Source organism: Stenella coeruleoalba (genome assembly GCF_951394435.1).
Source record: "Stenella coeruleoalba genome assembly, chromosome: 1".
Taxonomy (NCBI): Eukaryota; Metazoa; Chordata; class Mammalia; order Artiodactyla; family Delphinidae; genus Stenella; species Stenella coeruleoalba.
In genome coordinates this window covers 188,714,335-188,737,487 of record NC_137169.1, presented here as the reverse complement: position 1 = coordinate 188,737,487, position 23,153 = coordinate 188,714,335, and the positions used below count along the sequence as shown (strand labels likewise).

The 23,153-nt window shown below is 40.3% G+C and overlaps 1 protein-coding gene across 3 annotated transcripts in view; it reads left to right on the top strand.

The window, feature by feature from the left end:
• POU2F1 (POU class 2 homeobox 1) overlaps positions 1–22,525 on the top strand; it is a 187,123-nt gene extending 164,598 nt beyond the window's left edge. For all 3 annotated transcript variants that reach the window (XM_079920544.1, XM_079920543.1, XM_079920545.1), the window contains exons 14-16: positions 6,836–7,181; positions 7,951–8,039; positions 10,821–22,525. In XM_079920544.1, coding sequence (XP_079776670.1) covers positions 6,836–7,181; positions 7,951–8,039; positions 10,821–11,128 — 743 coding nt within the window. In that variant the 3' untranslated portion in view covers positions 11,129–22,525. The remainder of the gene's footprint in view (positions 1–6,835; positions 7,182–7,950; positions 8,040–10,820) is intronic.
• The last annotated feature ends 628 nt before the right edge of the window (positions 22,526–23,153 follow it).

The window sequence follows — 23,153 nt, the reverse complement described above, 5'->3', positions numbered from 1 at the left end:
AAAGCCTACTAGAACTAGTAATGAATTCAGTGTTGTTGCAAGATACAAAATAAATATACTCTCTCAAACTCTCTAGAAAAATGAATGGAGAGATATTCCATTTGTAAATCATATATCTGATAAAGGAATTATATCTAGAACATATAAAGAATTCTTAAAATTCAATAGTAAGAATACAGGCAACTTAGTATTGTAAAGGGGCAAAAGATTTTAATATACATTATACCAAAGAAGATATAGGAATGACTAATAAGCACATGAAAAGATGTTCAACATTATTGCTCAGCAGAGTGCTGTCACTGTATAGCTACAGAGATGACTACTGCAGAATCTTGTTTTAATCATAAAGAAAAATCATTACATTGTTCAAACAGACAGAAGCTTATACTATAAAATGTTGTACATTCATAGTAATTTTAAATTACCTTTATGTTCTAAGAAGCTGTCCTACATAGGAGCTTTGTAGGTTTTTCATGTGTAACATATTATAAATTTATCTTTTGAATATAATAAATGTTTTCATATAAAAAAAAATAAAATCATAATGAGATACTACTTCATACTCAATAGAATGGCTATAATCAAGAAGACCAAAAATAATAAGTCTTGGCAAGGATGTGGAGAAACTGAAACCTTCATGCTTCGCTGGTGGGAATGTAAAATGATACAGCCACTTTGGAAGACACTTCGGCATTGTCTTTAAACTTTACACATAAAATTACCATCCCACCCGACATTTCCCCCAAGAGAAATGAAAACATTTCCACAAAAACTTTTACACAAATTATCATAACAGCATTATTCATAATAATCAAAAACTGGAGAGACTTCCCTGGTGGTGCAGTGGTTAAGAATCCACCTGCCAATGCAGGGGACACCGGTTCGAGCCCTGGTCCAGGAAGATCCCGCATGCCGTGGAGCAACTAAGCCCGTGCGCCACAACTACTGAGCCTGTGCTCTAGAGCCCATGAGCCACAGCTACTGAGCCCGTGCACCGCAACGGTACCGCAACGGTACCACATGTACTGAGCTACCGCAACTACTGAAGCCCACGCACCTAGAGCCTGTGCTCCACAATAAGAGAAGCCACTGCAATGAGAAGCCCGTGCACCGCAACGAAGAGTAGCCCCCGCTCGCCGCAACTAGAGAAAGCCTGAACAATGAAGACCCAATACAGGCAAAAATTAATTATTTAATTAACTAATTAAAAAAAAAAAAACCACAAAACTGGAAACAAGCCATTGCCCATCAATTGATGAATGAATTAAACACCATGTGGTCTATCCATGTAGTGTAACACTTTTCAGCCGGAAGGAAGTATTGGTTCATGCTACAACATGGATAAACCTTGAAAGCAGTATGCTAACTGAAGAAAGCTAGATGCAAAAGACTGCAAATTGTATGATTCCATTTATGTGATATGTCTGGGAAAGGTAAATCTACAGATACAAAAAGCAGGTGACTGGAGGCTGTAGGTGGGAACAGGTGTGACTGCAAATAGGCACAAGGGATCTTTTTTAGTCATACACTAGATTGGGGTGGTGGGTGTACCACTCTGTCAATATATTAAAAATCATTGAATTTTACACTTAAATTGGGTGAATTTTATGGCATACAGATTGTTCCTCACTAAATCTATTTTTTAAAAAGGGTGAGGTGGGTGCTCACTTTGGCAGCACATACACGAAAATTGGAACGATACAGAGAAAAGGATTGGCAGATACAAGCCAGTGTAGGATAGATAAACAACAACAATTTACTGTCTAGCCCAGGGAACTATGTTCAATATCTTGTAATAAACTATAATGGAAAAGAATCTGGAAAAGAATATATATATATACACACACACACACAACTAAGTCACTTTGCTGTACCCCTGAAACTAACACAGTACTGTAAATCAACTATACTTCAATAATTAAAAAAAATTTTTTTTCAATTAAAAAGGATGAGGTGGGAAACAGGAGGTTGTGCCACACACTATATTCTTGCACGTAACTTCCTACTAACCTTGTGAGGTGGTGATGGCGTCTAATTCTGTTGTTGAGGACGCGAAAGCTCAGCAGGCATCACTTCCCTGATCAAAGTTGCCCAAGTAATTAAGTTGCCAAGAATATAGATAAAAGATATATATTGATTAAGAGGTGATTCACTGGGAGAATTCATTTGAAAATCCCATTATTATACTCTAGTGCTCATATGACATTCATATTGAAGACACCTAGAATGTGGTTGGAGGATAACAACCAGAAAGAGCTACTTTGAATGGTTTCTGGAGTCATCATCTCTTAGCCCAGGTTAAATTCACTGATGAAATTAATGGGATTTTCTTTGTATATATGCGGGATTTTAAGAAAATGATACCAAATGGTCTGAAAATGGCAGTGAAGAGTGAAGAAAAGGCTACTTTAAGCCTTTGACCTCAAGTTCATTTCAGAAGTTTGAAAAGAAAGTAGTGCCCGTAAGTGAAATCAGGTTAGATAAGCTGAAAAATTGGTCAAGAAAAGATTGAAATTATATTGAAATTTACTAGCGGTAGAAGAGAAATGAGAGAAGATATATACCTTTCTATAGAACAGGGGGCAGGTCTTAGGAAAAGAGTGTCAAAGTGAAAAAGTATGTATGAATCTGCCAAACATATAGGACCCAACACAGCATCAATAGCTCAGTGATATAAATTGGTCTGATAGATTTAGAACTGAATAATGAAACTATGATTAATAATATCCACAAAGATGTAATTGTACTTTGGAACAGCAGCAGTCAAGAGGGAATCATCTTATTTATATTTTTGAGAGGGACAGAAAAAGGAGTAAATCCTCCCTTTTCACTTAACAGTAAGAAAGATATGTTTACCTGATTAATTCAGAGACCACATAACCCTTTTGTGTAGCATGATGGGAGGTGGGAAAAGTAGAGTCAGTACTGAAATAGATGGTGTCTAATTTTCTCCCAGCTCTGCAATATGTGAAAGAAACATTTCCTTAACAGTTAAAATGAGAGATGAATTCTAGGTATTCTTAGTATAGACCAGAAGAAGGCTTCAAAATAGATTTTAAAAGAACAAAACTGCCTGAATTTTTAATACAACTATTATGAGAGAAGAGAATCTTCTACGCCTTAGCGTTAGATTTTATCACAAAGAAGGTTCTTTTACATAGATCTTTTTTCCAATATGCTTATAGGTTTGAAATACTTATTTTGATTGGTCTAGTTCTTCTTTCATCTCTGAAGTCTTTTATACCTCATAGAAGTATTATATTGAAAATTTATAGATGTTTTTGGTCTTTTTCAGTTCTCTATCTTGAGAAAATACCACTTAGGTTCTGCTCTACACATATATGTGGTTGATTATATCCTAGAACATAGTGACTTTCGCTAAATGAAGTTCCAGCTAGTTTAGGCAACCGGTTTTTTTGTATGTAGCATTTACTGATTACTGAAGTAAGAGGGCCTGTTCTGTACTTTGATGATGTTAGACAGCATCAAAATTACAGCTCATTGGGAATAGTTGGCATCTTCTTTATCTATCCTATGCCTTATCAGTTATTTCTGCTTTAGGCAAAGGGACTTGATATTCTTTTTTTTTTTTTTTTGCGGTACGCGGGCCTCTCACCGTTGTGACCTCTCCCGTTGCGGAGCACAGGTTCCGCGGCCATGGCTCACGGGCCCAGCCATTTCGCGGCATGTGGGATCTTCCTGGACCGGGGCACGAACCCCTGTCCCCTGAATTGGCAGGCGGACTCTCAACCATTGCGCCACCAGGGAAGCCCGACTTGATATTCTTTAAGTAGCACTAGGCCTAACTTCTAGAGATATTTTAGACCTGTGCCATACAATATGGTAAGCACTAGCCTCATGGCTTTTATACATGTAAGATGTGGCTAGTTCAAATTGAGATTTCCTTTTCAAAGCTTAGTATGAAAAAAACTCATTAAATTTTTAAAATATTGATTTTATGTTGAAATATATTTGGAATATACTGGGTTAAATAGAGCATAATATTAAAACTAATTTCACCTCTTTTTACTATTTTCAATGGGACTACTAGAAAATTTAATTACATATGTACTGTATTTCTGTTGGACAATATTCATCTATAATAGTAAACCATTTCAGTGAATGTGTTTTAGCTGTCAGTGATATTTTTAATGTCAGTTAGTTATTTGTATTCAAATGTTTGTTCTCCTTACAACAAAAAGAAATTTTGGCATTTTGATTTTTTTTTAGGCCTCTCAAAGAACAATTTTCTAGATCTTCATTTTTCATACTAAATTTTATGAGAATCATAATATCATTGTATGTTTTTGTTTCCTCAAATAAGAAAATGTTGGGAATTCTCTGGTGGTCCAGTGGTTAGGACTTGGTGCTTTCACTGCTGGGGCCCCGGATTCAATCCCTGATTGGGGAACTAAGATCCCGCAAGGTGTGTGGCACGGCCAAAAAAAAAAGAAGAAGAAAATGTTTACCACAATAGACTTTTTGAGAGCTGATTTTCATTACCCAATAGCCACTTAAATTTTTTAATGCAAAGAAGGCATCTGACCCTTAGAATGGGAGAAGGTATTTGCAAACAAATCAACGGACAAAGGATTAATCTCCAAAATATATAAACAGTTCATGCAGCTCAATATTAAAAAAACAAATAACCCAATCCAAAAATGGGCAGAAGACCTAAACAGACATTTCTCCAAAGGAGATATACAGATGGCCAAGAAGCACATGAAAAGCTGCTCAACATCACTAATTATTAGAGAAATGCAAATCAAAATTACAATGAGGTACCACCTCACACCAGTTAGAATGGGCATCATCAGAAAATCTACAAACAACAAATGCTGGAGAGGGTGTGGAGAAAAGGAACCCTCTTGCACTGTTGGTGGGAATGTAAATTGATACAGCCGCTAGGGAGAACAGTATGGAGGTTCCTTAAAAAACTAAAAATAGAATTACCATATGATCCAGCAGTCCCACTACTGGGCATATACCCAGAGAAAACCATAATTCAAAAAGACACATGCACCCCAATGTTCATTGCAGCACTATTTACAATAGCCAGGTCATGGAAGCAACCTAAATGCCCATTGACAGATGAATGGGTAAAGAAGATGTGGTACATATATACAATGGAATATTACTCAGCCATAAAAAGGAATGAAATTGGGTCATTTGTTGAGACGTAGATGGATCTACAGACTGTCATACAGAGTGAAGTAAGTCAGAAAGAGAAAAACAAATATCGTATATTAATGCATATATGTGGAACCTAGAAAAATGGTAGAGATGAACCGGTTTGCAGGGCAGAAATTGAGACACAGATGTAGAGAACAAACGTAGGAACACCAAGGGGGGGAAGCAGCGGCGGGGGTGGGGTGGGGTGTGATGAATTGGGCGATTGGGATTGACATGTACACACTGATGTGTATAAAATTGATGACTAATAAGAACCTGCTGTATAAAAAAAATTAGAGAAAACCTATTTATTAGGTTTATAGACATGTGTGCAATTAAAAAAAAAACACTACTGTTACCTTGGAAAAAAAAAGACTATACATTTTCCTGTAAGCACAGGTTTAGTCACATCCAAGTTTGGTATGTAATAGTTTTATTATCATTCAGTTCAAATTATTTTCTAACTCCAATTGTGATTTGTTTTTTGGGGGGTTACTTAGAAGTAGTGTATTTCATAACTTCTAGTTACTTTTTTGTTACTGATTTGTAGCTTAACTGCAAGTCAAGAAACACAGTTTGTATAATTTTAATACTTTGAAATTTGTTAAAATTTGCCTTATAGCACAGTATGGTCAGTTTTAAAAATGTTCCAAGCGTGCTTGAAAATCATTTGTAATTTAAAGTTTTGGAGTATAGTGACTATATATCTGCGTGTTGAATCAAATTTGCTGCTCACGTTATTTAAGTTTTTTATATCCTTACTAATTTTTGGGGGGGGGGTGGTCTACTGGTTCTGAAAGAGTTATCCTCTATCAGTGAATGACAGCAGTATGTTAAATCTCCTATTATGATAGTGAATTTGTCTATTTTTTCCTTGTAGCTCTGTTGCTCTATATAATTTGAAGTTAAGTACATACAAGTTTAAAACTTCCTGGTAAATTGGTCTTGTTGATATGAAGTGCCCTTGTTTATTTCTAGTAATGCTTTTGCTTTCAAGTCTACTGTATCTGTTATTATATAATTTCCTTTTAGTTTATATTTGCACAGTATATCTTTTCCAGTTCTTTTACTTTCAACCTTTTGTACCATTATGTTTTGTTTTTTAATAAACTTTTAAAAATTAAAAAAAAAAGGCATCTGGACATATGCCTTTAGTTATTTTCGTACTGTTTCTGTACATGTTATTGACACTTATTTGAGAAAAATGTGTAACTTTTAGTTTTTCTTGATTTCATTGCTTTGTTTTGATTTTTCTGTAGAGACTACTAAGGAGATTTCTGAATGAAAATGCTTTTCAGAAGCTTGGATTTTTTTGCTTGTACATTTCTTCCCCAGAGCAGTTGTGTTCTGTAGTTAGAGCTTCTGTGTTTTTTTAATTTTTAATAGGAAATTGGAAATGGAAAGCTGTGTTCCCTGTTTGTTTTATGGTTACTTTATTGCTCTTGCCTCTTAAAGTAGGTTCATGGCTTTGGTTCTTAAAATGTTTGTTTTTGTGGTTAATTTCCCTAGAAACACTAAACTCGGTTAATAAAAAAGGACATGTTTAGAGGTTACTGGATGGTAAATTAATTATTCAGTTGATTCTAGATCATGGTTGAATAAAGCAGCCATTCTTCCAAAAACATTTACAGAAGGTTACTTTCTAATATGATTCCCTTTTCAGGCACTACAGACACCACCTCCAACAACACCGCAGCCGTGATTTCCACAGCGCCTCCAGCTTCCTCAGCAGTCACTTCCCCTTCTCTGAGTCCCTCCCCCTCTGCCTCAGCCTCCACCTCTGAGGCATCCAGTGCCAGTGAGACCAGCACAACACACACCACCTCCACTCCTTTGTCCTCTCCTCTTGGGACCAGCCAGGTGATGGTGACAGCATCAGGGTTGCAGACAGCAGCAGCTGCTGCCCTCCAAGGAGCTGCACAGTTGCCAGCAAATGCCAGTCTTGCTGCCATGGCTGCGGCTGCAGGACTAAACCCAGGCCTGATGGCACCCTCACAGTTTGCAGCTGGGTAAGGTGCTTTCTCATCTTGTTTACATCTGAGAAACAGCTAGGAGGTCATCCCTGGAGTAACTTATAGCGAATACTTTTTCATCACTATCTTAAGTGCAAAAAAAGACAAAAAACAAAAACAAAAAATCCTTTAAAGCCATAATCTCTTTGAAATGGGTTGCTCTATAGTAGTAGCACAAGGATTTTGATTATGGTTGGAATTAAGTTTCTTAACACTCTGGAAGGACAGTAGTCATACCTTTATTTCTAGATGAAGATACAGAACACCAGGCCACTGATTATACCTGAGTGATGGGACCAGGAAGAAAGCCCAGGATTCCTGACTCTTTATTCTTATGCTTTCTCCATTAATCTCTGAACTGTCTGCTTTCTAATTCTCAAACATAAATAAGAGATACAGTCATAGGATTCCTAATTTTATATTACCATGAAACAAATAAGAATTACTTCGTAAATATATTCCTTTCTCTGGCATTTTTTCCCTTTTGTTTTGGAAAAAAGGAGAATGAAGTAATTCAAAGAGTCAAAATGACTGCAAGTTTTACATTCTGTGTGGACCATAACCTCGTTTTGCTTTGTACAAGTGAGCGTCAAGGAAAGCAGTAACTTGGAAGTACTAACCACACCATGTAAGAGTGTAAAGAGAGTAACATATTTCCATATACTTCCCCAGTTGTATTTTCCTTTTTCTTATCCATTTGAGTATGTTGTCAAACTGACACAGGCATCTACATTGTAATAAAGTGACTGTTCTTTTGTACTTTCAGAGGTGCCTTACTCAGTCTCAATCCAGGGACCCTGGGTGGTGCTCTCAGCCCAGCTCTGATGAGCAACAGTACACTGGCAACTATTCAAGGTCAGTAGAATTTTTTTCCTTACTTAGCCTTTTTTTTTTTTTTTTTTTTTTTTTTTAATGGTGGAAGTCTGCTTTGCTAGAGGTGAAAGTGATGGGAAGAGATAGTTGAATTGATAATGCTCGCTAACCTGAGGACCAAGAATGTGTCCTTGTAAACAGCTTTGTAAGAGAAATATAGGTGTCGGTCTGTAAGAACAGGAAATATACTTAGTTTGGTGTATTAAGAAACCAGGACTGAGACTTCCCTGGCAGACCAGCGGTTACGACTCCGAGCTTCCACTATAAGGGGTGCGGGTGTCCTATCCCTGGTCAGGGAACTAAGATCCCACATGCTGCATGGTGTGGCCAAAAAGAAAGAAAGAAAGAAACAAGGACTTTAATGCTGATATTTATCTTCTTATGTAAATAGACTTGGAGGCAGAATTTCCTCCTACATTTATCTAAATAGTCATCCAAGACCCATCCCCAGGCAAACTTGACCAAGAAAAATTCTCCAGTCCCCACCCCCGCCCCTAAGAGAGCCTTATACAAGAAGGCCCTATAACGAATTAACATTGGAGCACATCGTGCAGACTTAAGGAGTACTTTTAATTCTTGTTAGGTTCTTCCCTTTGTATATCCCCATCATTATAGAGCATATATTCTCTTGGATTTTAATGTCTCTTTTCCAAGCCCAGATGGGTCCCTTTTGGCCTTAGCGTGCTATCCAGTCTAAAATGAGTCTAAATCCACTCATTCTATGTATTGAAGGGTTTGATTTGTTTAACGTCTGAGCTTTGTGTTTGAAGATGCTTGCTGTTACGTGATTCAAGGAAACACTTTGAGATATCACTATATTGATCTGAGAAATTTTTCTTAAAATAATTTGGGCTTAAATGAGAGTTCTTGGGGCCAAAAATAAGCTGTTAGCGAACTTCAATTAAGATTAGTGTTTCGATGAAAAATAAATAAATAAAAGAAGAAATTAATTAAGAAATGAAAAAAAATAAATAAATTAAGAAATGAAAAAAAAAAAGATTAGTGTTTCGGCCTTCCCTGGTAGCGCAGTGGCTGAGAGTCCGCCTGCTGATGCAGGGGTCACGGGTTCATGCCCCGGTCCGGGAAGATCCCACATGCCGCGGAGCGGCTGGGCCCGTGAGCCATGGCCGCTGAGTCTGCGCGTCCGGAGCCTGTGCTTCGCAACAGGAGAGGCCACACAGTGAGAGGCCTGCGTACCGCAAAAAAAAAAAAAAAAAAAAATTAGTGTTTCATGGATGATATCTCTACAGTATACTGTAGACAATATTAGTTCCAGACAAATCTAAAACATGACCTAGATTACCTTACATTATATTGACTTTCTCATTGACTAAATCATATGTGAAATTGATGGTTAGATCTGTAAAGCTTTTATTATAAAAGGATTTCTTTTTGGAGTAAGATTTGTGATAAATCACGTTTTCTCTTGCATTTCGGTGTACCTCTGGTGTACCTCTGTAGTGATACTAAAAAGGCAAGATGCCTTCCATAGGGCATAACTGAGTACAGAACAGGTACTCTCTGGGAAGATCTAGAACTGGACTGTGACCCTAAGCCTGGAATCTCAGAAAACGTCAAGCTGCACCAAGACTCACTGTTCTGTACTCTTTGTGTCATCATGTTCAAAGTCAAGGACATTCCCTCAGCTCCTCTCTCTTTCTTTATATATTATGTAAGAAATCAATCATTTTTAATGCCACTAGGAAATACATGTGCCTCAAATATACATGTGAGGATGTGGTTATGTGAGTGAGGGGATTGTGGGGGGTTGTCAGATACAGGAAAAGATATTAGAGTGCCCAATTATTTCAATGAAAATTTTGATGATGAAGGAGAAGCAACAGCATCACAGAAAAATTCTTACGTATTAAAGCAAGTCCTAAGCTTAGAACCCACCTGCATCAGTATAGCTCTGCTTTCCTCCTACAGAGACTCATCATTCTCCTTTGTGCAGGTCATAGAAATGAAATGTTTTGAAGTAAGAAACGAATCACACCTTATACTTTATTTGTTAATATATAACTTATTTTAGAACTAAAGTCTTTTCGAAAGACAGTTTTTATCTTGTATATCACACTATGAAGTACTCAAATTTATCAGTAATGCCAGTTGGTTTGATAAAAGCTAACTATATTTTAACGCCTTAATCTCTGTAGCTAGTTTGTTTTTTGAATGGAGGTAATCTAAAGGCAGTGATCTTCATTAAAAACAAAATTATTGGATTTAACAAATATTTCTAGGTAGATGGAATAAAGTTGAGATTTCAAGATAGAAACGTGACTCTTTGATTCTCCTCTCACCTATCCTGATCATGCGCATTAAATTAGAGTTTTCAGGGGGCTTCCCTGGTGGCGCAGTGGTTGGGGGTCCGCCTGCCGATGCGGGGGGCGCGGGTTCATGCCCCGGTCCGGGAGGATCCCGCGTGCCGCGGAGCGGCTGGGCCCGTGGGCCACGGCCGCTGGGCCTGCGCATCCAGAGCCTGTGCTCCACGGCGGGAGGGGCCGCAGTGGTGAGGGGCCCGCGTACCGCAGGAAAAAAAAAAAAAATTAGAGTTTTCAGCCCTTCAGGCTCTTTCAAAATTATAAATAAACTTTAGTTGGTGACAATATAGTGCTGTAATTAAGGGTAAAAAACTCAGTTAAGGGATGCGCTTTCTCCATCTGGGTTGTGGGAAAACTCAGTACATTTGATGTGTTGTTTGGCTTCTCTGGGATGATGCTAACATTCTCCTTCCTGCCTGTTTTGCGGGGGGTTTGTCTATAGCTCTTGCTTCTGGTGGCTCTCTTCCAATAACGTCACTGGATGCAACTGGGAACCTGGTATTTGCCAATGCGGGAGGAGCCCCCAACATCGTGACTGCCCCTCTGTTCCTGAACCCTCAGAACCTCTCTCTGCTCACCAGCAACCCAGTTAGCTTGGTCTCTGCCGCTGCAGCCTCTGCAGGGAATACTGGACCTGTAGCCAGCCTCCATGCCACCTCCACCTCAGCTGAGCCCCTCCAGACCTCTCTCTTCACAGCGGCCTCTGCCAGCGGGGCTGCCTCCACCACCACCGCCTCCAAGGCACAGTGAGCTGGGCTGAGTGACGCCGCCAGCCCCCTTCTTCACTCCGAGTGCAACTGGCTGCCAGCCTGGCTGAGACTGAAACACGTGATGGGCTTCCTCTTGCCGTGTTGCAAGGGCAAGGGAGAGGAGGGAGAGAAGAAAAAACACATGCCGGAAAAAAAAGATGGAAATGGGACAACATTTGCCTAATTTTGTAATAAAACACTGTCTTTTCAGGATTGCTTCATGGATTGGAGAACTTTCTAACCAAAAATTTTAAAAAAAACAAAAAAAAAAGGCAGAAACAAAAAATCAAAAACAAACAAACAAAAAAATAAGTGAAAGGACTACTTATCATTTCCAGCAGTCATGATGACGAGTTAAGGTGGGTTACCAATTCCAATATAGGAAGGGGATTTCTTGTTTGTCTAAATTTCTTTTTTTCTTAAAAAAAAAATCATTTTTATGGGTCTGTTGTACAGGCCATTAAGTCATAACAAGGTGTTTATAATCGTATCAATTGTGTTGGGGGTTCCTTTCTTAACTGGTACAATTTAGGCAGGCCTGTATTACTGTATCTCTATTGTTATTGTTGTTGTTGTTGTTATTGTTTTTTATATATATATATAGTTTGGACATGTTTATCTCTTGCTCCTGGATCCTATTTCAGTGAGCTCCCACACTGTGGGGCGGGAGGGTTTTAGGGTAAGGGGGACTTAACGTTCTTAATTGCGGGGAATGTTCTTGCTGGTTTCCTTATCCTTGATGACTCTTACAGAGGTGCTAGAAAATTATTTTCTTTTGCCACTTATGCAAGAGGCTTGGTGCAGAAGCTGAAGGCAGTGTGTGCAAACACTCCCACTCCACACACGCCCCCTCCCCCCCATCAGGTGGTGCCTTTGGAGCACTTTTGCGTAGGAAGGAATTCCTGCTGAACTGTAGCTCTCACTCACCCCAAATCATTGAATGACCTGAGGCCCAGATCCTGTGGTGCAACAGTGCTGCTTTCTGCTACTTTCAACAGGAATGGCTGTACATGTTGCAGGGCAGGATTTGGTTCCGAAGAGCAAAGACTACTGCAGACACCTAACTTGGTGGTTCTCCTGACTTCTTATCTCCTGAAATGCTCTACTGTTGGTGTGTTTGTTTGTTTTTTCCATTTTGTGGAAGTTTTTCATCCAAACTTCCTTTAACTTACTTGGCAAAGAACAAAATAACTTACTGAAATTGGGAAACTTTTCCCTTCTTTTGTTTTCTGAAGGAACTCTACTAGACTGTTTTCCATTGGTTATAGATCACCGAAAGAGGTGTGATGAGAAGAGTCTGAGGTTAGCTACAGACTTTCACCAGATGGCTTATCAATTCCTCTAACCCTGACGCTCTCCTTGGTTCTCTGACTAGAGAAGGCACTCATTAGCCGGGCATGGGATCTGTAGAACCTCTGAAAGACTTTGAGCAGGAACTTTGCACACACCTCAAGTGTCTCCTTGGTTTGTTAGTGATGCTCCTGCTAGGTAGGTCTAAATGGCAATACACGTCTCTGTTCATTGTAGAAGGCGATTAGCTTCCGTAATTGTTTTCAGGGTATTTCTAGACGATGTAAATGAGCCCATGAAAAGGAAGTGTTTATGGAAGTAGATGAAGAGGAATGAGGGTAACTTGGAAATTAGATTTCCCTTTTTGTCAGTGTTCTGTTATTATAGTATCTGTATCCAAAAAGTTCCCAAAAGACTGGATCACTGCAGTGCAGCTCATCTGAGCTCCCTTCTTATTGGAGTGAAAGGTTCCCATCTGGTGTTTGTGGGTGCTTGCATACTTCTCCAGTGGTCCTATGACTGCACTTTTTCCCCGTTTCGAGCTGGGGGCTGAGAGAGAGCTTACAGGTAATTTTTCTTCTGCATGCTCTGCTTATATCCACAAGGGAGCTTGGATTCTGTGTATTTGTCTCTTCACAATGTTGGGAAAGGCAGTGATTCAGACACAATGTGCATTTTTGTTCGTGATCATCCAAGTGGGAGACAGGCATATTAATATTAAAAGACCAGAAATGTTTTAGTTCCCTTGTTAATTTTTCTTCTATTCCTTCTGTCTTCCCATTTTATTTCACGAAGTATTTAATTAACTACCCTTCACCTTCCTAAAATCCCTCCAAAATCAATGAACTGCAAGCAGGGAAACTAACAAATGTCCATCCACCGTTTTTGTGTGTGGTATGTTTTTTTTAATGTTGTTTTTTTGACTAAGCTTGAACCAAAGTCAATTTTTAGCAAGCTGCTGTACTAATGGACTAGTTTATATCGTGCAGTTCAGACACATTGAGGAGATAGATGCTACTGACAATTTCTTTTTTCATTTGTCTTTATTAATTTTATATAAAAGTTGCTGCTTGTTTTAACCTTTTGTGTTGGTAAGTTGTAATATCCTCTGGGCAGACATTAACTTGATTTTTTAAGTAGTTTATTTAGTTTGGTGTGTAAATAGAATGGCAGTGTCAGTTACTAATTTTTCTCCTCTTCATCCCACTATTTCTCTGATGTAGTTGAATTTAATCTTTTATCCTGATTTGACATCTCTAATTTTAGTCTGTGCAAATGATTTTAGGGCTGTCAGTAATACTGTAGCTGCCCGTAATGATGAGTCCCTCCCTTGGGAGTGGTAAGTTAGGAGGAAGGATTCAGGGAGGGAAGTGCTGATACCCACCATACTGGATTAGAGGTTGTGGCATTAATTTCCCAAAATCGCTACCAAAGGAAGTGTTGAAACCCAAGGGACTCAAGCCCAATGGATTAAGAGGAAGAGCAAGGAAAGGCTGTGTTTGTTTGTTCTCCTGTGTGGTTCACAAATGCTCCCTCTCCCAAATAAGATTCACCAAGAGACTTCGATATTAAAAAAGAAGATACTAAGCTTTAAATGTCAGTACAATGGTCTTCTCTTCCCTGCCCTGTCTATATTCTCGAGTTAATTCGGGATAGGGGGATTCTGCCTCTGTGTATGTGGGGTTGTGGATCACTTTATGAAGATAAAATTTAAACCAGCATAAAAACCTGTGTTTAAAAGAAGAAATAAATCCTTAGACAAAGGTAACTTTTAGAATTTTTCTGTTTTTTTCTCTTATTTAAAAACAAGTTGTGAAATGAAAGGTACATTTACACATGTACACATGAAACACTAAAACGGCTTGTTGATGGGTGTTTAACTTAAAATTGACTCCCCATCATCATCATCCCTAGATAGTCTACTGATCATATTGTGTCATGACTCAGCCTTTAGTCCTTTTTTACTTTATATCATCTTTTTTATCATCTCAAGAAATGCTTTTTGAATTGAATGAGTCTCCTAAGCTAAGGTACTCAGACTTAACTTTTAGTCACCTTATATGGGAGAGTCTGGAAATTAAGAAGAACCATTTGACCAAAAAGAGATGTTAGAGATGTTTGGTAGCGTTTCTGCATTTCTAAGAGGGAGGGCCAGATAGGTCATCACAGTTAATTGTGTCATTCTTCTTTTTTTCCCCTTAATGTTTATGCAAGTTTTATTTTATCCCTGAATTTGGTTAACACATATTAAGCCAAAGACTAACTCTAAATGCATTTATAGCGATACTATATTTGCCCATGGTAATGGGCCCTCCCTAGGGAGTGGTGAATGTAATTGTTTGAATCCTGCTTATCACAGCGGGGCAATTTGGTTGTGAACTTTATTTGTACCCTGTATAAATCTAAAGGACAGCAGAAAGACCTGGAAAAGGGCTTCTCAGAGGAACAGTAGTATTGTTCCTGATTTAAGAAATATGTTGAGTGCTATGTTAGTTTAAATGTTTCTGAAGTTACATAGGCAGCTTTTTAGAATTAAAAAAATTGTTCCTGTCCATTCATTACCTGATATAAGACACACTTGCTTTTATTTATTTGGTAAGAAAGATCAATACCATCCTAATTTACTCAGCTTATTATTGAGGAATGGAACCAAAGGAATCCAACTTTCGTTTTGTGTAGGACCATACTGATTTGTACTTCATGGTAGCATTATTAGAAATTAGCGTTTTTTTACAAGGGCAAATAATATTAATTAAAAGATTTTTAGTGAGATTATCTTGCCAGTTTGTTCTACACAGTTCATTCATTGTTGGGGAGAAAAGCACAATTGTACCTCTTTTTTACATTATTTTGTTCTATTATCCCTCATTTATTTGGGAAGGTGGGAGGAAACCTTGTCTATTTCAGAAGCACAGATACTTGCTTGACACAATATTTAAGTTCAGCCCAATCTTTATCATTAAATTTTCTATTTAAAAATTGCTGGGAGAGCTGGATACATTTGAAAATGTAGGAAATTAATGTAGATTTTTAAAGTTGTAAATCCTGTTAGTCAACATTGCAGTTAGTGTATAATAAACACTTGGCTTACAAAAGAAGCTCTTTGTTGTTCATAGTCTAAAGTTGTTCCCAAACCATGTCATCCTCACAAAACTTTCTTTACCAAGAAAAAAGTGAAATCGTTACGGTAGGAAGAAAAGAGAGAGAGTGGACACAGGGAGCAGTCAGCAAGCCCTGAGCGTCAGGGCTGCCCGTGAGCGCACGGCGCGGGGCGGCGCCTGGTTCACACTTCCTGCCGGCAGTCTGCTGTGGCCTTGGACCCACAGGGGCCCCCCAAAAGTCAGTCTGCGATCTGAGAACCCTCCGTTAAGGGGCCTCAACAATTAATTATGAGAGTTGGTCCAATACTTTCTCCTTAATCGGCATGTAAAATTGATAAATTTAAAGTTTATTCGTTCAGACCGTGTTTATTGGAGCTGAAAATGTTAAAAAGACCATCAATACTAATGGAGAAAAAGACTCAAAACTTGACATTTAAAATTACTCAAACGGGCAAGAATTGATGGATTCATTTGATCGTAACCATTATGAGTTCATTTTTGTATGTGTGTGTGAAAAGCATTTAGTTTAATCACAGCCCTGGCCATCTACTTGCATAGATGGTGCACACAGTACAAATGTGAACTTGGACAGAAATAGGATAAGTAAACTGCTTTCATCATTAAAGGCTGATACTAATCCTGTTCTGCCTCATTCTTTTCTTCATCTAAAGAGATTCAATGGGACACGCCTGAAATTTTCAGTAAGGTATTTGAAAGGATTCCATCCAAAGGGCAGGGAATATGTGTTTTCTCAGAGTTGTCAGGTTTACACCCAGATTTCCATATGATTTGTGAAGTTGCTTTCTTCTGACCATCCTTACTCATGAAGCAGTTCCATGTGTGGGCTCTTCTACTCTCAGCCTTTGCTCCAAGCAGCAAACCTCAGCAGCTCTTACGTTGATTCTGTAATCTGGATCTCCTTTCCTCTCTTCCTTCTCTTCCTTTTCTCTTTCAATGGTGATACCTTAATCTGGGAGGTAATGCTCGTGGGTAACAGCTAGCTTCTGGCCCCTCCATAAAATACCTCAGCATAGTTTAGCATTGTTACAGAACTGGTTTTAAACTAAAAACCAAATAAATAAGTAAAAAGAAAAAACTTTATAAATAGTGGAAATAATTCTAGCTGTAGCATTTAGTCGAACTGATGTTTATTATGATTGATAAACATGATTGATGCTGTATGTATTGGGGATCCTGTTTATAGGTTACAGTTTATAGGGTTAGGGAGGGTGGGTGGGGAGAGAAGAAGGTGATTATGTTAGAAGGAAAATGTTGCATTGCTCGTGTGTGTGTTCGCTTTTCCTTATCTGTGTCTTGCCAAAGGAAACTTGATCATCCCTGTATTTGGGTTTGGGATCCGTCAGCCTCTCTGCGGTCTGGCCTGCAGTGCAGTGTGTGGTGGCGTGCAGGTTACACGTGGGTTGTCCAGTTCAGGGTCCTCGAAGGCATTTACATCCCTTCCTGTGGCTGCCCAGGCCCCCCATACCCCGCCAGCCTCTCCTGATGATTCATTACCTCTGTACGTAGCAAGAGCTTAGGAGAAGGATGAATGTGTGAATGTCGGGGTGTGTGGTTGAGCAATAGAGGCAGAAGTAGAGAAGCACCATTTAATTTGGAGAGGAAAGGAGAAATGAATGATTGATGCATCTTAATCTAAGAAAATTAAGCAGGTTTTTTGTTTTTTTTGTCACCCTCTGTCATGTTACTGAATGTTGTCCTAGTAGCATAACAGTTTAAAACCTCACTTCCTTCTCTCATGCGAAGGCTAATTTTGTCTCGACCAAAAATGCGAACAGAAGGAAACCAGATCAAGAAGTTGAAAGCCCACCTGCTCGCCTCTTACCTGTGATATGGTGTGACCTTTAGGGATGGGTTAGTTAGTGAGATTGAGAAGAGTATTGTTCTTAGTGGGGATGTGAATGAGAAATGATGCTGGTTTAGGAACAGTTAAGAGTCCTTTCTGGCCATACTCTGGGACAAACTTTCTTGGCTCCCTGAGTTCAGATATAGACTCTATGTCCAGAAAGGCTATTTTTTAATAAGTGATCCATCTCACAGAACCTAAGTGGGGTTCGGTTTGGATACCAAAGACACTGCATTGTTTATCCTTACGTTTTCAACACAGGCAGAGGGAATAGGAACAAAAAGCTGAAATTTGGAAAAGCTTTACCTTTGTCTCTTTCCTTTTCCTCTCCCCTCCCCATCCCCACTTTTTGAAGGAAGTCTTATTGGTCATCCTGGCTTTGGAAAAGAGATTTATTTAGTTTCACTCTGCTGGCTCTGTAAAAATGGATAGAGTTGCTAAGTGTGGCAGTGATATTCTTGGAACTGCTGGGAAATTTAGGGGGGGTGGCAAAAGATGGGGGTAGAATTCTTTTCTTATTTCCCTTTATCTAACACTTATAAAGAGAACCAGTACAGCCTGTTTGAGTTCAGATGATATTTAGTTGTTTTGTCACTTGTGAAGGATAAGCATTTTCAAGAGCAAGATTACATGGAAATCCAAAAGGCCTTCCTTTATTCTTCCACAGAGCGGTATTGTTCCGGAATGTTTTCACATATGGGCTCTGGGGAATTGAGTAGTTCACTGTTTTGGTGTACTATTGACGAGACACGGAAAAGAGGGGAGGGATAAGAAATTTATTGCTCTCGACAGAAAACGATCAGGTTGCAGAACTTCATGACAGCTTTACTAATAATCTTATTGTTCTGATGTTATATAAAAGTGGTATTAATATTGTGTGACTTTTCAAAGCACTAGGTAGGTCAGGAAGCAGGTATCAAGGCTATTGAAGATAAGAGCACTTGAAACAACAGTTGAGGGAAGACAAGGCATACATGATGGACCGCCACTGCACCCGGAAGTGAAGCTCCCACGGTGGGCAGGGCAGGGCCAGTGCCCTTTATGATTCTTTCTGCATCCCTGAATCAGCCCACTCCTCACAGGGCCGTGCCACCCAGTGCCACCTTCCGGTTCAAACCCAGGACACTGTCAGAAAGTTCAGACCCCAAAACTAATTTACTGTAAAAAAAAAAAAAAAATATTGAGGTCTGCTGCAAAGTTCCCCCGAATTTTCTTTGTTTACTTGTTCATCGTTGTTTTCATGGAGTCAGCCACAACCTCACAAAAGCAGCTTAAGGCTTCTTTCGTAACTTGGCAGTGGCATTGAGCTCTCTCACATGATGTCCCAAAGTCTGCAGGCAGACAGTTGGGTACAGTGCTGTTTCCAAAATGAGACATCCAAACGCTTCTTTAAAATTGGGATCTCCTTCGAATGGAAAAGGACAGAGCCAAGGAGAGAGAAGACTCTGTACTCCTACCCAGCCCCTCAGCGTCTCTAAGTCTGAGCAATAGAGCAGGAAAGGGAAAGCACTTTCAGAAGCTGGAAAGACAGTCCTGTTAGGAAAGGCTGTAGTTGTAGGCAGGTGGGGTGCCTCGTCTTTGGTTCTGATCCTGCGTGGGTCTGCGGAAGGCACGTACTGTATGAGAGTAGAGTGGACTAGCCTGGTTGCGTGTAAAACTGCAAACAGTTGGGAGGGGGGAAAGGAGAGAACCAAAGACGTTGCAACTGTATTATAACATTGGCTTTTGACAGCGTAAATGGTGTGTCGTGTCTCCCCTGAGTGCGGGCAAAGTGGAGATGCAGACTTCTTCCGGCTTCTTACCTCTGCTCGCGGGGCCTGTGTGCATTACTCAGTCCACAGGAGGTGTCACTCCGAGGAAATGCCCTCCCCCACGTTAGACCGTAGTTCAGTCCCTGCAGCTGTGGTGGTGGTGGCAGAGGCGAGGTGAATAAGCGTGGGGTTTTCCGCCCACCACGAGTCCAGGAGCTGTTGTATACCTCATTTCTAACTCGTGACTGAGTAACTTGCTTTAAAACTTTCTCTAAACCCTACAGAGTTGCCAAGTCTGCCCTCCCTCCTCTGAGTAATGTTGAACTCTGGCCTATAGCATCACGGGACCTGTAGCCTAGGGTGGGACCTCCCAAAGCCTCTGAATGTCGCTGCTTTAAAAGCTACTGCAAACTGAGGGCAAATTGCAATCTTCTCCTTCTTTTTGTTGCAGGGGGTCTTCCCAGGTCTCTTAACATCTGTTCCTTGCCACCCTGCTCTTAGGGGCTGGCCAGCCGGCCACACCCCGACCCCACCCCCCATCTCTGACTGCTGGCCACACCTCCCCTCCAGTACTTGCCTTCTCCCTGGTGCGGGGAGGCCATCCCCTTCCCCTGTGAGGCCTCAGGGTTCTGCTTATTTTCAGGACTTTGGGTGGAAGGGAAGACACCAAAGGCTCCTTTAAGCTGACTGCTGCATACACATTTCACTTTTTTTCCTTTGACATGACCAAAAAAAAATCCAAATATTTAAGTTTTTATTGTTATTAATATTATTATTATTTGACAATCTTATATCCAATGGGCTGTCTAGAAGCTGCATCCCCAGCCCTTCACCTTTTCTTTGAATGTAGTTCCCAACCTTCAATTCCCACCCCCAATGTCGAAAAAAAGAGCTTTGCCAGGTCTTACTACTGCTGCTATAAGCCAGGGGAGGGTGGTTTCTTTGTTTTGTTTTGTTTTGTTTTTTAAATTTCCAGCCAAAACCAAAGATTTTTTAATGATTGTATAAACTCAAAACAAACAAAAAAACCAAAGAAAAGGGAAGTCTTCAGCGTCAATCCAGTCTGTGGCGTCCTGGTGTTTAGAGGAGCGAGGCCCGGGGCAGGGAAGGGGGCGCCCCTGACTGCACTGAAAGAGCAGGGAGTCTGTTTCCAGTGTTCCAGGGTGTGCAGAGGCACATGCTTGGTAGCTTTGGCTCCTGCCAACCTGTGAACGTGCCATGGAACGAACTGGCATTTCAGATTTTCCAAAACGGTAGGCAGAAGCCCATCACCACGATAGTCCTCCCTACGACAGCCATGGTCACTGCAGGGGCTTAGCGCAGGGACGGGGAGCCCGGGCTGCTGCTGGGCGCCTTGGACTCCACAGAGTGGGGGAAGTTGAAGACACTGGTGCAGGATTGGCTGCTCTGCCGGGTGCTTTAACCTCTGGGGCCGTGCCCGTGAATACTCGCCAAGGTGCCCTTCTGAGCCTTTTCTCTCTTTTCCTTTACTGGAACTGCTTGGAAGTGGCTGTCCTGTTTGTGAGAAAACACGCAGAAGGATTATCAAGCTTTTTCATTTCTTCTTCCAGTAGTTTGTTTCCTTTTTGCAGCACCACTGTGCAACTATGCATTGTATTTCACAACCTTTTGTGCTAGGTAGATGCCTGTGACTTTTTAACTTGGGGGGTGGTGGGTGCAAATGAAGGAACTTTTTACACGGATCTTTTTAATCTCAGTTGATTAGGGGAGGGGGGGGATTTGGTTCTAGGGTCATACAAGCTCTATCCCAAAGCAAAATCCAAATGTTAATAATATTAGCCTGATGCAGATACCAAAGATAATTTCTTTCCTGCAGAACCTTAGACTTGTGTATTAAGTACGATTACCCAGCACTTGCATTAGTCTAACCTCAGTAATTCCAAAGCTTAGATGTATATTTTGGTATATTTCTGGGATATTAAAAAAAAAATGTCGTTTAACTTCTTGTTTGTTTCAGTGTAATGCTCTTAAAGTCATAGCATGAAGATAACTGAACTGTCCTATTCTTAGTAGTTTGAAATAATAGTATTTTTGTATGTTTTGGGTGTGTCTATGTATGTAGTAACATAACAGTTTTCACTGCCTAGGTGTTCATAATAAAAAAGAAAACAAAAAAGTTCTGAGTGTACATAATATTCAGTAATAAACTTCCACCGGGGTCAATTTGGATTGAATATTTGCTGATTATCGGTCCCAACTGGGATTTTGTTTTGTTTTAAAGAGACAGTGGTTGTTTTGGGTTTTTTTCTAAAGCTGTTTTCTTTCTCTCTGTCTTTAAATATCTTAACTCCCCCCACCTTTTTCTTTTCTTCCTTTTTTTTTTTTAAAAAAAATATTGATTCAGGGGTGTTTTTCCACTGTTGTCAAGGGAGGGACACAAGGGGGAATTGACCCCTTGGCCTCCCAAAACTCTTCGTTTTATGTACTTAACTTTAAAATGTGAGTTTGAGTTCTCTTTTGTGGAAACTTAAGATGTGGTGTAAATGATTCTTTCCAAAATTGTCCAGCAGCTTTAATGAGGCAGTGACAATTCCTAAGTAGTTTATTGGGAGTCCTTTTACATTTCTCCTTAGATAACTCTGCAATCTGGTGGCTATTGTATAGCCTCACTGTCCCAGACGCCTGGTTAGCCATTTCCCCTCGGATAGGAACATGCTACAAGAATCAACCCATAACTTGGGAGTCTGGGGCCTCGTTATCTGGGCCCCCGGGAGAGACACGTTTTCTTGGTTTTGAAAACCCGAAACACAAGCAATTTACATTTGGGGGAATTAGCTGATACCTCCTGAGGCCTGAGGAGGTGGTGGGGAATATGAGTGGTGCTGTCTCTTTAAAAGTGCCCTTTATATGATTCCCCCTCCTGGGGCTGCCTGCAGGGGGCTGTAGGCTTGGGAGAGGTTGTGTAGGTGACAGTGAATCAGAATGAAAATGGTAGATTTTGTGTAGATGCATTTGTCTGCTGTAATTTTTTATATATATTAAACTTACTGTAACTGTACAGTTCATTTCTGTTGTAAAACATCATTAAACCATTTTCCAAGTGTTTTCACATTGTTTGAGTTTCTCTGAAGTTGTTGCGTTGGTATTCGGGATGCTTCACACATTCCCATACAGACTTCTCGACTAAGCCTTCCAACTTATTTTTTCCAGCAGGTGCTCTCAGGCAGCCCGGGATCACTGTAAGCACACTGGTCCCTCCGCCACCCGTGCCTTGGCCTCGGCACGCTTCTCCCTGTGCTCCGTGCGGCGCTGGGGCCACCACACTGCTCTCTGCCCAGGCCCCGGTGGCTTCCTGGGCCCCTGAGTCTGGTAGCAGTGGTTTCCTTCAGACCCCGAGGGCTTTGTGTGATCGATTGATTCATCTGTGAGAGAACTCTTCAGAGGTCCCCTCTCACTGTGTATCTGACTGCAGAACTGTCATTGAAATTGACTTTTCCAAACCACCGTGCCCCTCTAGCATTTCCTGCCAGGTCCTGAACAGTCATTCTCTGGGGTCCTCTGAAGGAAGCTAATCCTGAACTTGGCCCTCTGGTTCTCCTGTCTGAGGGTACACAACTTAGCTCCGTCTATCTAGCTTCTTGTAGCCAACATTTAGTGTCTTAATGCAATTAGTTGACTGCATAAAAGGGAAAATTTGAATCTTAAAATGAATTTCCCACAGAGAGAAAACTTCAGCTTGTTGAAGAGCTCTGGGAGGCATCCTGTTTAACTAGTGTGTATGAACTGAGTCTGTGCGTCCCCCTTGAATTGGCAGACGGAGAGAGGCTGAAAGAGAAAGCTTGCGCTGTGGTCTCAAGGTATGGCTGCTGTCTTGAAAGGGGCCCAGAATGGGAAGACAAATGCTGGGTCCTTTTCTCCTCTGCTCCTACGTCAAAGAATGCCTCGCTCTTTTCCATTCCACCCCGTCTTGTATTTATAACTTGCTTTTCAGTTTGTAAAGTTACTCTTAAAACAATTTCAAGTTTTAACAGGAATTGGCTGTTTGGTAGAGACAGCAGC